The sequence below is a fragment of the Contarinia nasturtii genome, unplaced genomic scaffold (assembly GCF_009176525.2).
Source record: "Contarinia nasturtii isolate CC-2019 unplaced genomic scaffold, AAFC_CNas_1.1 Cnas_scaffold_1037, whole genome shotgun sequence".
NCBI lineage: Eukaryota > Metazoa > Arthropoda > Insecta > Diptera > Cecidomyiidae > Contarinia > Contarinia nasturtii.
Window position 1 is genome coordinate 2,961,051 of NW_022198383.1, and position 19,946 is coordinate 2,980,996.

General features: G+C 36.6%; 1 protein-coding gene across 2 annotated transcripts in view; it reads right to left on the reverse strand.

The window, feature by feature from the left end:
• The window catches only part of LOC116343595 (low-density lipoprotein receptor-related protein 2), a 128,649-nt gene that overhangs the window by 6,340 nt on the left and 102,363 nt on the right, over positions 1 to 19,946 (reverse strand). For both annotated transcript variants that reach the window (XM_031771767.1, XM_031771768.1), the window contains exons 3-32: positions 17,911 to 18,039; positions 16,605 to 16,736; positions 12,295 to 12,567; positions 11,337 to 11,362; positions 11,052 to 11,243; positions 10,891 to 10,927; positions 8,496 to 10,730; positions 8,371 to 8,409; positions 8,215 to 8,299; positions 8,040 to 8,140; positions 7,915 to 7,939; positions 7,695 to 7,804; positions 7,508 to 7,618; positions 7,300 to 7,431; positions 7,118 to 7,234; positions 3,051 to 7,052; positions 2,683 to 2,980; positions 2,449 to 2,585; positions 2,132 to 2,386; positions 1,944 to 2,063; positions 1,743 to 1,871; positions 1,641 to 1,682; positions 1,479 to 1,571; positions 1,343 to 1,345; positions 1,187 to 1,189; positions 959 to 1,084; positions 670 to 686; positions 563 to 573; positions 352 to 461; positions 27 to 285 (exon numbers count right to left, since the gene is read on the reverse strand). In XM_031771767.1, the coding sequence (XP_031627627.1) occupies positions 27 to 285; positions 352 to 461; positions 563 to 573; positions 670 to 686; positions 959 to 1,084; positions 1,187 to 1,189; positions 1,343 to 1,345; positions 1,479 to 1,571; positions 1,641 to 1,682; positions 1,743 to 1,871; positions 1,944 to 2,063; positions 2,132 to 2,386; positions 2,449 to 2,585; positions 2,683 to 2,980; positions 3,051 to 7,052; positions 7,118 to 7,234; positions 7,300 to 7,431; positions 7,508 to 7,618; positions 7,695 to 7,804; positions 7,915 to 7,939; positions 8,040 to 8,140; positions 8,215 to 8,299; positions 8,371 to 8,409; positions 8,496 to 10,730; positions 10,891 to 10,927; positions 11,052 to 11,243; positions 11,337 to 11,362; positions 12,295 to 12,567; positions 16,605 to 16,736; positions 17,911 to 18,039 (9,349 nt within the window). The remainder of the gene's footprint in view (positions 1 to 26; positions 286 to 351; positions 462 to 562; positions 574 to 669; positions 687 to 958; positions 1,085 to 1,186; positions 1,190 to 1,342; positions 1,346 to 1,478; positions 1,572 to 1,640; positions 1,683 to 1,742; positions 1,872 to 1,943; positions 2,064 to 2,131; positions 2,387 to 2,448; positions 2,586 to 2,682; positions 2,981 to 3,050; positions 7,053 to 7,117; positions 7,235 to 7,299; positions 7,432 to 7,507; positions 7,619 to 7,694; positions 7,805 to 7,914; positions 7,940 to 8,039; positions 8,141 to 8,214; positions 8,300 to 8,370; positions 8,410 to 8,495; positions 10,731 to 10,890; positions 10,928 to 11,051; positions 11,244 to 11,336; positions 11,363 to 12,294; positions 12,568 to 16,604; positions 16,737 to 17,910; positions 18,040 to 19,946) is intronic.

Genomic DNA, 19,946 nt, shown 5'->3' on the forward strand with positions numbered 1-19,946 from the left:
TATGATCGTCAATTGCTAAAACTTACTTGTATCCTTGATTACAATCGCAGAAGTAACCAGTGAGCGTATCAACACATTTGTGTCCACATTGATGAATTTCAACTTTAGCACATTCGTCCACGTTGCAATGAAGCGGCTCATCCGATTCATCGGAACAATCGGCAACTTTGTTGCAAACAAGTTGATAATCGATGCATTGACCATTGTTGCATGTAAATTGTCCAGTCACACATGTGCTATTATCTTTCTTCGAACAACCCACTTCATCACTTTTATCGCCACAATCTGAATGAAAATTTGAATAAAATGTTGAAAAATGTCACAAGCAGGCATTAAAAAGCAAATAATTACCATCTTCTCCATCACAGCGATACTGCGAACGAATACACTTGAAGTTTTGGCATGTGAATTCATGAGGTGAACATGTTTTGTATTGTGAATTACAGAATTTGCCTTCGTCACTGCATTTGCAAAGAAGAAAATCAAAAATTATTAATAAAATTCCAAAATGAATCACAATTTTTAGGCAATTCTCTAGTAAAGAATGGAGTGAATAACTTACCTTCCATCACCCTGTGATCGTTTGAACATGAAAATAGAAGAATAGTAAAAAATTAAATATTTGAAGAAAAAAAAATCAAAAAATTAAGATAATAACAAAATACTTACACAATCGTTATCGTGGTCTGATGTTTTTCAATTTATTTCAAAAGATATGCAAGCACATTTGAAAAATGAAAGAATATAATTAGAAACAAAAACATTTCAATGTATACATGTATAGTGGCACCATATAGCTTCTAAATTTGGCATTTCAAAACAAGAGTAATTTCAAAATTGTCCCAAATATGTAAGGAGAACCATTTCCAAATTCTTGAAATCTCCAAAACAGACAGCTATATGATGCAAACTAGTGAAAAAATCAAGAAATGATAAAATTGGTTATAAAAAAGCTTACCGCACAACCATCCTTTGTTGATACAGCGTCCATTTTCGCATGTAAACATATCTTCACCGCATGGCTGTGGTGTGGCACAATGATGGAGCGTCACATTTTCATCAGCTCCGTCAACGCAATCAGGATCTTTATTCGAAAACAAATAGATTGTTATTGTTAAACATCATTCATTGCAAAATCATATGAATTGACACAAAATGAGCGTTATTCGCTTTTTAATTTACTCACCGCCTAAATATTGCCGGAAGACAAACGATGAAAAGATGGAATAAAATGAGAAAGAATTACGATTAGAGCTTATTTAATTAATTTATTACACTTTTTAAAAAAAATCAAATTCATGTTACGAAAAAAAGAAACAAAAACAAATGTCAATTTACTCACCATCTAAATGGTCATCAAGCAGTTATTGTAGGGACCAAATGTGGATGAATAAAAAACGTATTCAAAAACACAAAAATTAAATACATTAGCAATCGAAATTATATGCGTGACAAATAGTGTTTAAGTAATAATTTACCGCAAATCCATTTCTTTGGAATACATTGTGATCTTCCCCAAGCTTTATTTTCATCGCATGTAAACTCAGTTTCTTCGTCACATTTGCGATTGTCTATTGAAATAAAAAACGATTATTTAATATCCTTTTTATGATTTAATGTGAAGAGATATAGATACTCACTGCATTGATGACGATCATCTTCATCGCTGTTATCCAAACAATCTAACAACGAAAAAACCAAGTAAATAATGTAACATTGCATACTAATTCAGTCATACTTACCATTATCACCATCACAAATGTAAATTCGTGGTATACAATTGCCATTGTCGCAAGTAAAGAGATCACCGAAGCATGTTCGACCTTCAGATTCACAGTATTCTGGCGGTTCATCGGCTGCATCTCCGCAATCTATGCGATAAAATAAAAAACATTGATTCAATATGTCCATTTGAAAAATGAGAGAATAGTAGGAGTACACACCATCATCTCCATCACAATACCAAGTGGCCGGGATGCATCTATGATTTGGACATCTGAAACTGTTCTGTGGACAGGTTCGTTGAGCACAATGCAATGGATCTTCGTCTGAATTGTCACCACCTGCAAACAATGAGAAAAAAGCGTGTTTGTTGAATCTGCAACAATAAAAGGGATCTAATTGAAATTACAATCATTGTCGCCGTCACAAAGCCAGTATGGTTCGACGCAAATGTTGGTTTTCTCGCATTTAAGATGATTTGGTGGACAAGTAGTGTTCTGTGGACAACGTTCGTGTGTTTCATCGGATGTTGCGTTGTCTTTGCAATCGTTAACGCCATTGCAAACTTGTGATTGTGGGATACATCTGCCGTTGAGACATGTAAATTCACCATCGACACAGGGTGGATATGTGCAATTTTCCTCATCCGATCCATCTTTACAATCTGCAATTTAAAACGAAAAAAAGGTTATTGATGTGCGATTTTTCGAAGAAAACATTACAAACCGTTTTCGTGATCACAACGCCATGAATTGAAGATACAACGTCCGTTTTTACATCGGTATTCGTTTGGTGAACATGAATGGAATGTGCAGTAGTTCTTATCTTCGTCACTGCCATCACCGCAATCGTCGTCGTTATCGCTGAAAAAAATGAATAATGATTAAATTGTTATAAATTTGGTTTATTTCTTTTCATTAATCGAGAAAATGTTACTAATAAAATCAATATGCAACTTACCAAGCCCACATTCTTGAAATACATTTGCCATTTTTGCATAAGAATCGACTTTCATCACATGTGTAGTTCTTGGATACGCACATTCGTCCTTCGTTGACCAATTTCGAATTTTCGTCACATCTACATTCAGCTTTGCCATTCATGCCCGGATGACAGCTGTGTGTGCATCCACCATTATTTTGTGCACATGGATTTGCTTGGCATTTTTGTCGTGACGTACTATACACTTGAATGTCGCGTGGTGAATCATCGAGCCGTTTTACCATTTCAATCATATTAGCACCAGTATGTTTTTCAGCTAAAAATCGATATACAGATATGTAAAACTGGTGCATCGAATAAAAAATAAGGTTTATCTTAACACATACCTCGATAAACACCGCGCAATTGTAAATCGGTCCAATAAATATAGTTTCTAAACACGGTAATAGCAAATGGATAAATGGTGGCAGCAACTAAAACTTCTCTACCCTTTCCATCCAATTGTGATCGTTCGATTTTCTCACGTACCGCATCTGTCCAATAGAGCATGCGTTCATCATAATCAATGGTCAAACCGCTCGGTTGTGACAAGTCACGATCGATGATGGCTCGTTTCAACGAACCGGCCATTGTTGTTTTGAAGATTTTGCCGCTCGTACCAAATCGTCCCCAATCGGTAAAGAACAATGTACCATTGCATGGATCTAAAACGATAGCACGTGGACGTTCAACTCGTGCAATCATCACCAATTCGCTGCCATCCAAATTCATTGCATAAATCGAATTATTTGAACTGTCTGTCCAATAGACTTTTTTCTGTGTCCAATCGTAGGCAATACCCTCTGGATTAATTCCTTTGCTTATCACCGGCACAATATTACTCGAAGACGGTTGTGCTGCACTTGCATATGCAATCTTTGCCCATGGACGGATTTGTGTAAAGAATAATTTATTGTCTGCAAAATCAAAATCGATGCCAACAACATTTGTTAAATTGCTGACCGGTTTAAATGGAACATTTGTTGAACGCGGATCTAAGCTAATGGCTCGAATTTCGGTGCGTGTAGCAAATACAAGGTACTCATCAACAATATCACATTTTCGGTTATCTTGTGCCAAAACACCGGTCGCACATTCGCAACGGAAGTTTGGCCGAGACGATGATGGCGATGCATCCGGCGGAAAACTGAAACACAATTGATCACAACCACCATTGCCATATCGTAAGCATGGATTATTCTCATCGGTCGGTTGATTGTTTATATCATAAATGGCAATGTCACGTAATTTCTCCAAATTGGTTCGTACTTTTGTCGGTAGCGTGGTGTTTCCGATGAGTTTTGATGCTTTGAAAACGGCTTGTAAATTACGATCAACCCAATATACATCGCCCAAATGAATGGCAATGCCCATTGGATTCGGAAGATTACCGCGAATAATTTGACGATTACCACCGGTGTACGAAATCTTTTGAATCATATCCAATTTTGAATCGACCCAATACACATCGTGCGTTAACATATCAACGGTTAAATCGCGTGGATTTGAAATTCCCGATGTTACAATCGGTGTCCAATTCGAACCGTCCAAATAGGCTTTTCCAATACGTGGATATTGTCCGTAATCGATCCAGTACAAAAGTCGTTTTATTGGATTCACAGCCAATTCACGTGGTGCATCGCTGGTTGTCTTTACAATTACCTTTCGATTGGATCCATCAACCCAACAAACTTCAACGTAATTTTCATGCGGGAATACATTTGTGAAATATAAATTGCCGGCAATCCAATCGATGGTGAGACCACGAATGCCATTGCTGCCAATGCCATCTTTGATAATGTGTTGAATTTCGGTGCCATTCGGTCTAATTCGGAATATTCCATTCCAATGGCCACGATTGTATTCCGCCCAATAGATCCATGAATCGCGATAGATAACATCGACATGTAAAATGTGATGACCGGGACCAGCAATTGGCTGCATCGCATCGGCACTATCTTTCAAACTGTAACCACGTGTAACATCCAATTGTGATACAACCGCAAATGTTTTGTATTGAACGCATGCCATTTCATCGTCTTTGCGATAGCCCATGCCGCACAAGCACGTTTTCAAGCCACCCTCTTGTGGTACACAAATGTGTTCGCAACCGCCGTTATTCGATTGACATGGATGCAGCATTGTTGAACGTTTCTTGAATACTATCATTCCCTTCAAATCCGCTTCATTGTCAATGATTATTTTGGCATTTTCACCGTTGGGCAAATCGACGCGAACAATTTTCTCATAAACTGGATCGAGGAAATACAATCGAGACTCTAAAACACCTAAACTTCTTGGCCGAGCAATGTGGTCCTTTTCCTCGAGCAAAACCCGTTTATTCGAACCGTCTGTATTGACTGCCATAATAGTAGCTGGATTTTGTGTGCTGTAGTAAACAATCTTGCGATCAGTATCGACGGCAATCGATTCCAGATGATCGACATTTTCGACTAAAATTATTGGATTCGAACCGTCCATATTGGCTCGTGCCACTTTCGATGGCACACCCGAACCACCATCATCAATCCAATACATTTTTCCATCATTTGGATCTAATGCAATCGCCTTTGGTCGACCAACTGATGTCTTATTTCCGTTGTTTGCAATTAAAATTGTACGATGTTTTACTTTGCCATCAACGCGAATGATTTCAATGTTGCTTGCCATACGATTACCAATAATCAAATTGCGTCCCAACCATTCGAATGCAATTACATATGGTGCACCAACAATGCCGGTATCGGCTCCAAGGAAATCAGTCTTGTTTCCACCACCGTATGGTGTTGCATAAATTGTACAATTCTCATCGTCTTGTTCGCCACCCTTGCTTTGTACCCAATACAACATTTCACCCTTACGATCGAAATCTAAAACGATTCCACCATCGATTCCAACAACTGGCGTTAATGCTCCGGCTCTTGCGTCGCCACCATTCAATGGTACATCGACAATTTGATTGCTCTTCAGCACCATCAAATACGAATTCTCCTCTTGCAAACATTTTCCATCTGATTCCAATAGACGATAGCCTGGTTTGCACTTGCATGTGTAGCCGCTCTTTGAACTTGGACTGAGCAGGCACATGTGCGCACAATGTGCATTTTCACATGGATTTGACAAAATCGGTTGCAACGATGGATGATGCACATGAATCGAAAGTGGTTGTGAAATTAAGTGCGATACAACGGTTTGATTGTCACCTTTGAATTTGTGTGCGGATAAAACTCGATTTAATTGACGATCGGTCCAGTATAACGTGTCTTCAAACAGCGATAACGAATGTGGATGCAATAAATAATGACTGGATGCCAACACCTGTTGACGTCCGGTTCCATTGTAATAACAAAAATCGATGAAATCCAGTTTTGAATCGGCAAAGTAAACACGTTTTGTTGCCGTATCCAAAGTCAAACCATTTGGCCAATAAATTTTCGTATTAATGATTGTTTGTCGCATTGTACCATCCATACCGATACGTTCGATGCGTGGATTTTCACCCCAATCGGTCCAGAAAATCCATCGTGCACCCGGTGCTGGATCTAAGCACATGCCACGTGGTTGTGTAATATTTTCACGAACAAGCACCAAACGATTTGCACCCATTTCGCTGCACACTTCAATCGTATTCAATTTACTATCCAACCAATACAAATTCTGACCAATCCAATCGTATGCAAGACCTTCAACCAAATCCAAACCAGTTGTTATGATGTCAATTGGTTCCATGCCACGATCCAAACGTGAAATTTTTTTCAATTTCATATCACTCCAGAATATGGTGCCGGTTCGCATATTTGATGCGGTTGCCACAACATTTTCAACAATAATTGGTACACGTTCCAGGCCTTGCTCTTTCAAATCGGCCACCAAAATCGAATGACGATTTGATATGATCAAGAATGCGGCTGTATGATTCACAGCTTTACACGAATGCTTATTTGGTTCCAAAATATAACCATCGACACATGAACAGAAGTAAGATCCTTTGGTATTCGTACATGTTTGTGAACACAAACCAGGCGGATCACATTCATTCAAATCTTTACATGTGTAGCCGTCAGTGCTCAGCTCTTCACCCGGTGGACATATGCACAATGCACCGTTTGGCGTTTTCTGACATCCATTCGAACATAAACCGGATTGATGTTGACATTCGGCTAAATCACAACCAGGACCTTCATCAGCACCGTTTGGACAATCATAGATTCCATCACAAACCGATGTCATATTCACACAGCGACCGGTCACATTTGGACACAACCATTGGCCGGTTGGACATCTGAACGGAGGTGGTACGCATGCATGTATCGAACTTTCGTCACTATTATCACCGCAATCATCCTTGCCTGAATTTGAAAAAGAAACACAGTTATGGCACAGTAATTCAAATTGAAATAAAAAATCTACATACCATCACAAACATACGCTTTGAATACGCAATTTGAATTATTACATTTGTAGAAATTGGTTGGGCATGAGATTGTACCACATTCTTCTTCATCAGAATGATCGTCGCAGTCATTTGAACCTGTTCGAAATCGATTAAATTATTGAATACTTGTGGAAAAAAGTGGAAGAAAAAAGAGTTCTCACCATCACAATGCCATGAAATTGGTATACAAATACCAGACGATTTGCATCGGAAGTGTTTTTCTTGATTACATTGATTCGGTCCCATTGATGGACAACCCAATTCATCGCTACCATCGTTACAATCCGGTATGCCTGTTTAAAAAAAGCAAAAAATTAATGCAATTAGTTGTGCTCAATTTAATATTATTTAAAAAAAACCGGTAATTACCATCGCATTTATATGATTCTTCTACACATTGCCGCAGGTCAGCACACTTAAACTGATTTGCTAAGCACGATATCGGCGGACAATCTTTTTCATCTTGTTTGTCAAAGCAGTCTGTAAATATATTATGCGGAAATTGAAATCTCATTCCAGAAAAATTAGAGTAATTAAAGTGATTGATATATATTACCATCATCGCCATCGCAAACCCATGACTGTGGTATACAGTGTCCAGTTCGCGGACAAGTAAATTGGAAGTAAGCACACGTTTTTTCAGCGCAGAAATCACCTTCGTCAGAGCTGTGATCAAATCAAACAAATATTAAAATAATGCTTCGCATACTCATTTCGATGTAACGGTACAAAACATCGATTAAAAAAGTTCAAATAAAAACAAATATAGAACTTACCCATCGCCACAATCGTTTTCGCTGTCTGTTTTTTTTTAAGTTTTTTGGAAAAAAGTGAAAAAAAATTAAATTAAAGCATGGTTCCAAATCATAATCAAATTGATTAAAAAAAATTATATACATACCGCAACGCCACATATTTGGAATACACCGTCCATTAGCACAGGCAAATTGGGACGCGGCGCATGTAACATTTCCACATTCGAATTCATCAGAATGATCACCACTAAAAAATTTATAGAAAAAAAGTGAATGTGCATTCCGAATTTATACGTTCTGCATGAAAAATACTAATCATACCAGTCATTTTCTTGATCGCAACGGAAACTCAATGGTATACAACGTCCCGAATTACATTGGAATTCGTTCGATCCACAAGTTGGCTCTGTAAAAATGTAAACAAAAATGCGATTAGTATGCTCATTTCACACACTGGGCCCACCATTTCTCTCTTACTTGTGCAATTATGTTCTTCGTCTGAGTTGTCGAGACAATCTGTTTGAATGAAACGCATAAGCAAATAATGAGCTTAGAAACTGAAATTGTATACGTATTGAAAAAGCTGTAAGTGTAAAACTTACCATCATCTCCATCGCATAGCCATGATTTTGGAATGCAACGTTGATTGTTGCACGTGAAATCCCATGAGTTTGGACATGCAAGTACCGGTGGTTCGGCATTTGGATCGGGTATACATGTTTGTCCGTCATCATTAATTCGTTCACCATACGGGCATGCACATTTCACCGTCAATAAATGTGATCCATTCACTGGTACAGCAAAGCAAATTTTCTCACAACCACCATTGTTAATGGCACATGGTTGTGTTGCTTCAACCGTTTGCACCGAATAGCTATACACTTTAACGCCATACAATCGATTTGTTTGTGGTTCTCTGACCATAATTTCTTCTTGTTCGCCGGTTAATTTATGCATGCGAACGATAGCATCGAGTCGCCAATCAGTGATATACATCCATTCTTCGTGTATTACAATTGAGAATGGGTGTCTAATTAAGCGTGAATTAACTGTTTTAATATCGGAACCATCAAGATTTGCATGTTGTACATGATCTAGTAAAGCATCACACCAATAAACTCTGTCCTCTTTAAAATCAATAGACAAACCATTTGGCCATCCCAGTGTTACATTCTTGAATACTAAAATGCCACTTCCATCGGCATTTGCACGTGTTATATTGGCCGGTCGATCCCATTCGGAGAAGAAAATATATCCTTTATTTGGATGCACCACAATAGCACGTGGTCTCTTTAAATTTTTCAATAATGTTCGACGATATGTTACATTCCGTGTGGACAGTACATTCAATGTACCTTTACGACTGTCAATATAATACAAATTCTTTGATGCCCAATCAACGGCCAATCCTTCGACGCCTTCATTTTGTGAGGCCAAAACAATTTCACGGCCGGTTCCATTGCGATGTACACGATAAATAACATCTTGTAATACATCCGAATAGTAAATATGTTGATCACGTGCATCAAAATCAAGACCAACAAAACGAGCACGTCGTGAAACAACCGGTAAAATAGCATCGCTAAAACCTTCGATAACCGGTTCCAGCACTTTTCCTTTGATAAAACGTTGTTGGCTGTACATTAAAAATTCACCAACCAAATTACAATTTCTTAAATCGGCGGTTAATTGATGACCGGTGTGACAAGCGCAACGATAGCCCAAACCAGTTGGTGCTCCTTTCACCGCTGTTACAATGCACATTTGTTGACAACCACCATTATTATTACCGCATGGATTTGAAACGCGCGGCTGTAAAAATGGATGAACGGCGATAATGGCTTTTGGTTCGCGAATATCTTTCGACTTGAAAATCGATTGAATGCTTGAAGTGCCTTCGAATTTATCAACTGACATAATACCTTGTTTTGTTGCATCCGTCCAAAATACACGATTTTCAAATAGACCCAAACGACTTGGGCTCGGTACATTTTGACCTCTTAAGATCATGACACGGTGTAAACCATCATAATCAACCGTTTCAATGTAATCTAGTAATGAATCACACCAATAAACACGTTTTGCGATAATATCAACAGCAACACCGCTGGCTTTGTAAGCGGCTTCCGAAACAACAGCTCTGGCATGCGTTCCATCCATATGGGCACGCAAAACTTGTCCACCATCGGCAACAAACATTAAACCAGACGTTGGATCCAACGCTAAATCGGCCGGACTGGTTAAATTTGAACCCAACACAACGGCATGCCATTTATTGTCCAATTCAAATACGTCGACTTTTTGTCCAATGAAATCGGCCACATAAAGCTTATCGCCGATCCAATCAACGGCCAATGCAACTGGTGCCCATGTTCCAGGTAACGATAAATCCGTACCACCAAAACCACCTTCGTTCAATGGCATCGACTGGACTTTTCGCGTTTTTGTGTCCGACCAAAACAATAAATTTCTTGCACTGTGATACGCAAGACCACTGGCTCCCGTTGCATTCACAATATTTCGAGCATCTTGCCCGTGATTTGACATTCGTATAACGGCATTATCGTGGGCAAAAATTAATTCCAAACCACTTGAATTCGGTGCACCGCATCGAGATTTATCGACCAATGTATAACCGGCCGCACAAGAGCATGTATACGAACCGTCTGTATTTGTACAAAGCTGATCACAATGACCCCATTCGGCGCATTCATCCAAATCGGTACAGGAACGATTATCGCTGGCCAACGATTGGCCAGGCGGACAATAGCAAACGCCACCGGTTAACGATGAAGCACATTTATATTCACAACTCAATGATACACAGGCCGTTTGTGCTGCACAAAAGAAATGAAGAAAAAACACACACACGATGAGTAAATAAAAATACATTGTTGAAACACACACAAGATCTTTTTGAAGTAGTAACATTTTGCTACAATTTAATTTTATGAATAAATTTAATTAAAGATAGAAAATGTAAAATTTTAAACTTACAGCAAGCTGTTTCTTCATCACTATTATCCTCGCAATCCTGATAAGAAAAGAAGAATGCAATCAATGAAATTGAAAAATTCAATGCGAAACATATAAAACTGTTCAACATCCACTAAGCTCAAGCGCTTTAAGGCAACAATACTAAGAGGGATGATTTATACCTGTTTTCCGTCACAAAGTGATGCTTTTGCGATACATTTTGGTGCGCCATTTGGACCACCTCGTGGACACAGGAACTTATTATCTGGACACGCAATTGCTGTGCAATTTGCTTCATCAGACTCGTCACTGCAGTCATGGTAACCATCACAGTGAAACGTTGCCGGAATACACAAAGCGTTTTGACACCGGAACTGCACAATAAAATACACACAAAATGAAACATTAATTAAGCTTAAGCTCAAGCGCCTTAAGGCAGCTACTATACTAAGAGAAATGATCTATACCTGTCCTCCGTGGCATGGCGGGAAGTCTGCAAAATATGCGTTAAATATATTAAATAAGAATTCGTCTATTAGTCATTAAATTTATCATCATCAAAAGTGATTTGAGTGTTTGGCCGGCGATGATTCTTTTCAATTTGGGAAATGTTGACTTTGAAATGAGATTTTTCACCGAAAACCTACATTTTATCTATACTATTTTTTTAACGCTTGATTACACTAACATTGCTACATTGATGCGTGTTTATATGCATTTTACATGGAAATAATACGAGAAAAGGATACGCTTTTAACATCCTGAGCGAAAAGTCTCTAAAAATAAGTTTATTGCGTGCATTGTGCATCACATACATACGGATTCATAAGATAACGTTCGTTTCAACCCATGGAGAGAGTACAAAAGAAGAAGTGAGAAAGAAGACAAAAAAAGCATATCGGTAAAGCTCTGTTGAATGTGGCTAATAAATTTTAGAGATTTAACATTAAAAAGCAGTGAATGTCACCGGTTCAGTGAGTTTGTAATAATAAAAAATTATATGGAGATTTTGGCAACAATTTATGAAAATACAATAAAATATGACACAATGTATATCATATAGTAGGGGTAAAAAAATACGGTCATAAACATCCACGATGGAATGGGCACTGAAATTTAATTGAACAGAAAGTGATAAAAGCGTAAAAGGATTATGTCATCATGAAAAACCGACAATGGATGTAATGAATTTTTAGCGCGATCAAAGTTCGCTCAAAATTGAGTAGAGCTTTTTAAAAAAAGTGTTCCAATTTTGTTCGTGCATTCAATTTTTATGGGATCCGTCTTCTTTTCTTCGTCGTGCGCTTTTTGATTAAATCTTTGAATTGAAGAGATTTCTTCTTTTGATGGACGAAACATGCGAACTTTTTATTTACTTTGTAAAGGGTAAAGCGTGCAAGAAAAAAATGGAAATTGTTAACTTACTGCAACCCTGTTCGTCACTATTGTCATCGCAATCGGATTTGTGATTACATTTTAACGCGTTATCGATACATTTTTTCCCGTCAGCACAGCGGAATTGATCCAAACGACATCTTGCGCCGGTACATCCGTCCTCATCACGACCGGTACGACAATCCAGATATCCATCGCATTTTTTCTCTTTTGGCACACATGGATCGGCCGAATAACCATTCTTACTCGACGTCGAACTCGGCAAACCGCAGTGAATGTCATCCGCTTGGCAATTACGATATGCTGTAAAATTGAAAAATGAAAATATAATATCAAATAATAGAGAATTTTCGGTGGATTTTGATAAATTAAATCGGTTTATATTTTTGTTTTTAAAAAAAGCATAACTAAAAAGAACCAGTCTGATCGAAATCGGCGACTTTTTTATTCTTTTATTTTTTATTTATCTTTGAGTACATCACTCGAATCAGACTTGGACTGAATGGGATCATTTTCGAAATGTTATGCATTTTACGAATTCCAAGACTATTGATTTGAATAGTTACACAGTGTGCACTGTGTAATCTACACCTTACAAATTTTATAAATATTTTCTCGAACCGAATTCCAAATATGATAGCGGTATGACAGGTATATGTTCCCGATCAAAATTCTCAGAATTTGCATGACCAAATTGAAATTGGTGTCACCTTCTGGTTGGATGCTTTAGAAATAAATTTTATGACGATACATCTCATGTGAATCAAAAATTATTTACTGTTTGCCATAGTCAACATGCAGTAAAGCTCGTCAACAATTTATAAGTATGGACGAAGTAAAGTTTATCGTTTGGTTCACCAAAAAAGTACATAAGTGTGCTACGTAACAAGCAAATACGATCATTGCAAGAAATGTGCATCGTCTGCAATTGTTTTTATAGTTGTCAAAACACTCATGACCAAATAAACTCGTCCAGGGTGAAATATCGAACGAAGGGATTTACCAAGTTCACATTTACATTTGACCCAAAGAAATAATGTTTCATTTCAAAATTTCACCATTTTCACAGCCCTACAAACTATCTGAAATACGTTCACATTTAATAATAAAACATTCTACACACACATACCCTGTACTCAAATCGAAAACAATGTAACCTAATTAATTCAACATTCTCTCCATTTCCGTAGCGATGAAGAAAAATTAAATAATAGATTGGAATTTATCTTTGCTATATGAGCATATACCCGGCATATTTGGCATGTAATTATTTGTGGTTTGTATTTATTTTCCATCCGAAAACTTCAAAAGTAGAACAATTTTATTAGAGTTTTGGTGTTGGCTTAACAATAATCTATAATAACTGGAGGATTCAAAATTCATAAATGTATGTATTTTATGAAATCTCCAAACAATTTGTTTAGGTTTCGATCGTATTAATAATGTAGCTGTCGCACAGTAAGTGAAAGAGATGGAGAGTTTTCTTTTTTTTCTATTTGGTGTACCAGTATTGCACCTTTCCGTCAGGTTTTTTGGTTAAAAATTAGTCATCTCGAAGTTTTTATGTGTTTGAAATGAATAAATGGTATTCGAGAAATTTTTGGTTTATTTATTATTATTTATGTACTTTGAAATGCAAATTTCATTCGATTTAGTTAATTACATGCGCTCTGTTTAAATACACTTGGGTTTTTATTGTATATGTACGTCTCTCTCAATACTTGTACAATGAGAACTAGAACAGTCAAAAAAATGACAATGCAAACAAGTTCACATAACGCAAAAGCACACAAACAAATTACACATTGTCCAACTCTGTTTATTCTTTACTGTCCAAAACAAAACCGACAACAAAACGCACAAACACACATGCACGAAACTCATTCACAAACTTTTCACTGAATGCTCCGAAGTTTTCAATGCAATGCTCCTTCGTAATGAAAGCATTTTACAAAATAATGTTGATTTGGCTTCGGCACAGTTAAAAACCAGTTTCAATTTTGGAATTCTGTCCACCAACACATACGCAACATTTTGAAAATAAAACAAATTTCAAAGTTTTATGCCATGCTTTTGAACACCTTTTTCTGCTCCTTTTTGACACTTCAATCGCAATCGCAATAAACTATTTCGCCCTTCAATAAATGAATTTCACGACAATCATTTCAATTTTAAACATCGATAATTTGATCAAAATATGCCACTATCTATAAAAAGTTTTATTTGAGTAAATTAAATCTGGTGCACCAGATTCATGAAAAACGTTGATTGCAATTCAATCGTTATTGAAGTTTTTTAGTTATTGGCAATAACACATATACCATTTATTGAGTAATATGCGTGTCAAAATGAGGTTGTAACTATTCCATTTTATTTTGCGCAATTTTCCATCATGAAATAGAGTGCGTTGCTGAAAAATGAATGACGAGCGAAGCAAAGAACAGGAAAAAGATGAATTTTCCATATTTTAGCAATAAGAAGCTTATAAGGTGCACTTAATATGTCTATTTGTCCTGTGTTGTAGTTGCTCTGTGATTATGATTTTCATCTACAACTATAAATGGTTAAGTAAAAATGGACCGCATAAAATTCAACCGAATTGACTTTAATCCCAAATGCATGCCAATTTATGATGAATGTTTACTTTCGAAGAATTGTTGTTGAACAGCAAACAGGAATTTCATGTTATAAACTTTTATCCAAACTTCTTTTACTTGACTAATATTTGGTTGGGCATTTGTAATAGTGGTGTGCCAATGGGAGGAAATGACAGCAAATTTTAAAATTGGCGCACTCTTTAGTTTCGATTTGAGTTGTTGAATTACATTGACGTCCCCTTTGAAATTCTGGGCGCCACCGTCGGCTCAAAGAGACTTGAAGTCTTCACATCCTCTCATTGTGGTGTGCCAACATAAATAAAACTCAAACAAAAACTTAATAACCGAGAAATATGATTAAATTGGAAAATTGTTGGGTGGAAAAACTTTAAATTCCAAATATATTGACATTGATACTAATTCCGATGAAACAATGAATTCAGTAATGGTATTGCATCCATTCAATTTAATTTAATTAACAATATTTTGATCGATTTGCAGTGCAATAAAATGATTATTTCCTCCGACGATTTTAATTCGACATGGCATGATCTTAGAATAGTGTTTAATCAGACATTTTCCGTCGTTGTGAATACGCCAAACAAACGAATAAAAAAAATTTCAAGAGCATGAGCATATTTGATTTGACGGCATCGTCATCGGCAATATGCGCGTCGTTAAGGCAATTAGGCGTTTCTCATTCGTGTGCAAAGTTAGCATCTTAAAAAAAGTTTCGTTCAACTTCTATAACACGATTAAACGTCGTTGTTTTTCACTTCATGTTTCGTCTTTGTGTATTTTGTTCTTTCGTTTGCCTATTTGTGTCTGTTGAGGCAACAGAGATGTGCTTATCCGTGTGCATTGAACGTATCAAAGGAACACGAACTGGAACGACAAGAAAAACCCTCCGAATTGGAAAGCTCAACAATATTTTTTTTTGGCAAAAAATCGTGCAGTCATTGTACGCGAAAAAAGAACGGTGATGGTGTTTATAGCATATATCACGTGACGTTGTGTTCACAAGCCGAATGAAATTTCAGCCGAAAAAAACTGCTTAATGAGAAAATTACAATGTGAACAAAATGCGTTTTCATGCTTCTTTGCTTCGTGTTATAACTCAGGCGAAAAATGGTCGACGAAATATACTGAGCAAGTAAAAAAGCTCACAAAATCCGCCAACGATTTACAAGTACGTCGCAACGCAATGCAACCGAAGGAGTATTATTTTTATAAGATTTTATTTGAAAATCTGGTAAAACGATTCGCATTTTAATGTAAAAGCGCTCTTTAGTTAATGTTGCAAGCGGATAAATTTGATTTTGAATTTCACTTAAAAATTTTCTCATAAATTTCGGTTCAAAAGAAGAACATTTTATGGAAAGAGTACATACAAAGCGAGCACAAGTCACCGCCTTCGTCATTTCTCGTCTTTGATTGAGAGCCAAATGACGGCTTACAGCACTTTGTGTTATCCATCGCTAATGAGAACGCTTATACTTTGTAGTTAATACAGTATAGTTTTTAACCGAATTTACATTTATGAGCATTCTTAATTACTACATCAAGCAGTGCACAAGTGCCTTTGGCAATAATTATACGTATACCGGCACATGAATACATATCCAACCGCAACACATTCATTTTATATTCGTTTTTATGGCATCTTTTTTCGTAAAATATTTAGTTTGTGGGTGGATGAAATGAATAATTTTTGTAAAATCTTTAAGTAAAATATCTACTTACTACAATCCTGTTCGTCACTTCCATCTGAGCAGTCGACCACGCCATCACAGCGATAGTGTGGTGGCATACAGTATGTCTTATTAAATATATATTGTCCACAATTTATTTGACCAGCATCACATTCAGGTGGGGCTGAAACGAGAACAAAAGAACATCATCGTGATTAAAAATGTAGAAATTCGATTAGAGTATTGCAGTCATTTTTGGTTGATTCATTTAAGAAATGATTACGAATAAAGTTTACAACTTTTAACTTTTGGTCGACTTTCGAAAATTAATTTAAAATCGAAATTAGTTGTTCAAACAGCGCGTAAAACTTTTACGCTTCATGTTGAGGTCATGCTTAATTAATAATAAGCAGTCAAAAGAAGTGAATTCCCTTACAACGCACACACAAGCAGATCCAAAGAGTAAGAGAGAGAGAAAGCGGAAGATTAAGCAAGTTGTTCTATCAAAAGAACTCGATGTCTTTTCTCGATGGCAAATTTCATTTTCCAAACAAATGCGAAAAAGGCGTAAACAAAACAGCATGTATCCAAAAGTCATGCTTATCGCAAGCACGCGGTATTCTATGCGTTTGCGTGTGTTTTTTTTATCGTGTATTGTTTAACTTGTTTGTACAACAAAATTTCATATCGTCTGTACCCGTTTGTTCGCGCACCAAATGCAACTGTCTGCACTGATGTATTTGTAGCCGTTGCGATACCTATGAGCATTACGAGTGTAGTACGCGGCGTAAACGCACAGTGTGAGGGGGAAAAAGTTGATGAGAAAGTTAAAACATAACAACCAGAAAGATGCGAATAAATGGATAGTACGAATACGCTGCTGAATCGAGTCGAAAAGAAATCTAATTAAAAAACTTAGTCGCAAAAGGATAAAGTTGAGCGAACAAAAAATGATTGAAAAAGAGATAAACTAAAAAAAATGGGAATAAACATGTACGATGAACGATGAAAACACACTGTTACGAAAGAAATGGTCATGCAAAAGGGTATTTAAATGTGGACACACACAAAGGTGAATAGTAATGTGCCGCAGGCGATAGAAATTATTTGCCGCAACGTAATCGGACTTTTATTTCTCTCATTCTCTCCCCTCTCTGTCTCTTTTTTTCTTCTCCGTTGAATTATAATGATGAACAAGATTATGGCATAGCTGTATACAAGTCCTAATTAAACTTTTTAATAAATAATAGCATTTTGTAAATAGAATAAACAGCAAAACAACAAATAGAAACAATAAAATGGAAAATCATTGTAAAAAATGAGGATGAAAAAAACAAATAAAAAATGACGATACTTACGACACGATTGAAATTCATCTTCTCCCCACATACAATCTTTTTGATAATTACACACCCACAATGACGGTATACACGTACCCTCCCGGCATCGAAACATTCCAGTCTGACATGGCACTTCAGATATATTTACTGAAACAAAAAGAAAGAGAAAAACGAAAATTAGAGAAAAAATTCCAACCTCACTCATAATAATTCAAAAGAAATTTCCGGAAAATCCTCTTAGAAAAATTGGCACGAAGAAAATTAATCTCGTGGGTCACACGAATTTCCTTTTGTTATATTGGGAACCATTTGTAATTCGATGAGTATGCACATCAGTTTTTCTTATTGGTAAAAGAGTTGGTGTGCATTTTGTGTTGCAAAGTTTTGTGTCGAACCGGTCGCCGAGATTTGCTGCGGTTCAAAAAAGTTTGCCGCTTAAGTTAATGAAAATTGGAAAAGCACTTGGTAATTTATCGCAAAGTACGGTTTGATAATTGAATTAAAATGGTAACAAATGTGGAAATGGCAATGAATATTCCATTCTCCGTCTCTTTAATCAAATCAATTTAAATTGATGGTGTTCTTTCATTACAACATAACTAAATGGTATATTTTGTGTAATTTACCGCTTATTATACAACTTTTAGCTAAACGAGATAGAGGGCCTTTTCCCCCATTTGATTTCATCACAAACTTAGCCAGTTTGTATGTGGTTTACGTCAAAAAAACTTTTACTTTTCTTAAGAAGCATATGAGTATTTGGATTTGCTGAAGCGATTCATGCAACAAGCGGATGTTGTCCATTATTGTATATCGATCTCTTCCGCCCTCTCCAAAACTTACATGAAACCATCAAACTTGCTTTGCGTTTGTTCGTTCATTTCAGAAACTTCTTTAATAAAAAGAAATGCTCCTTGTTCGTGTACATTAACTCGATACATTGAATATCTTTTGTACATAGAAAATCATACCAACATTCGACCACTTGAAAATTCGTAACATTGTGTACAACTTTCAAATACTTTTAACATTGGCAGCCTACAATTTGTGGTTCTACAACTAAAATTGAATTTTTTCGATAAAAAAAAAACTTTTCTATCTATATTGAATTGAAAGAGTGCACTGTCACTTACTCACTGTGTGCACTTTAGCGAGATACAGTATTGGCGTGGAATGTTTTTAACACTTTTGAAACACTTAAAAGTTTTTTTTTTTCGAATACATGATAGCGAGTGGTAGCGACAGCAATCGGATGCGATGCGTCGCACTTAAATGCCATTAATAAATCAAACAATATTGCTTTGATGTAATAAATATATACAACATGGCAGTTGCAAGCTGCATCTCATTTCTATGTTCATGCTCGAAATCGCATTACAAACAGAAACAACAACAAAAACTGACGCCAAACAAAGTTGAATAAAAAATGCAATCAACTTGTTCATTTTCTGCTCAAGACATCGAAACGCATTGATTAATGTCATTTGATGTGCGGTTCATCTGTTCGTGAAGTTTTTTTTTCTGCTCGGTGTGTGCGCGCACATTTGATATCATCATTATAACCGCATTTCACATTTATGAGATGTACCGCATTGAGGTATTCCAATCATACCAACGAAAATATAATCAACACACACACACAAACCCATCGCAAATGCTTATTTCAATAAATGTTCGTGTGCATCATGGATTTTTGCTTCATTTTTTTTCAATCCAGCTGTTTATCCTTTACTTGGTCCCTCATCAAAAATCCATCAGTGAAAATATCTATCTAGTTATGCACAGCACATCATAAACCAACTATTACCAACCACATTGTTACCACTTTCTCGGCATATCAAGAACCATTTTGGTTCGAAGGAACGATAGCATTCTCGACATCCTCTAATATGCAGATCGATGGTGAGGTTTTTTTTTGTGCTGACTTTAGAAAACCAGCCAACGAAAAACATATCGATAAACTCAACATCGGAAATTGATATTGATTCCATTTGGTATATTGCTTGAACATTTTCAAGCCAATATGTATATTGCGCTGAATATGTCACTCGACG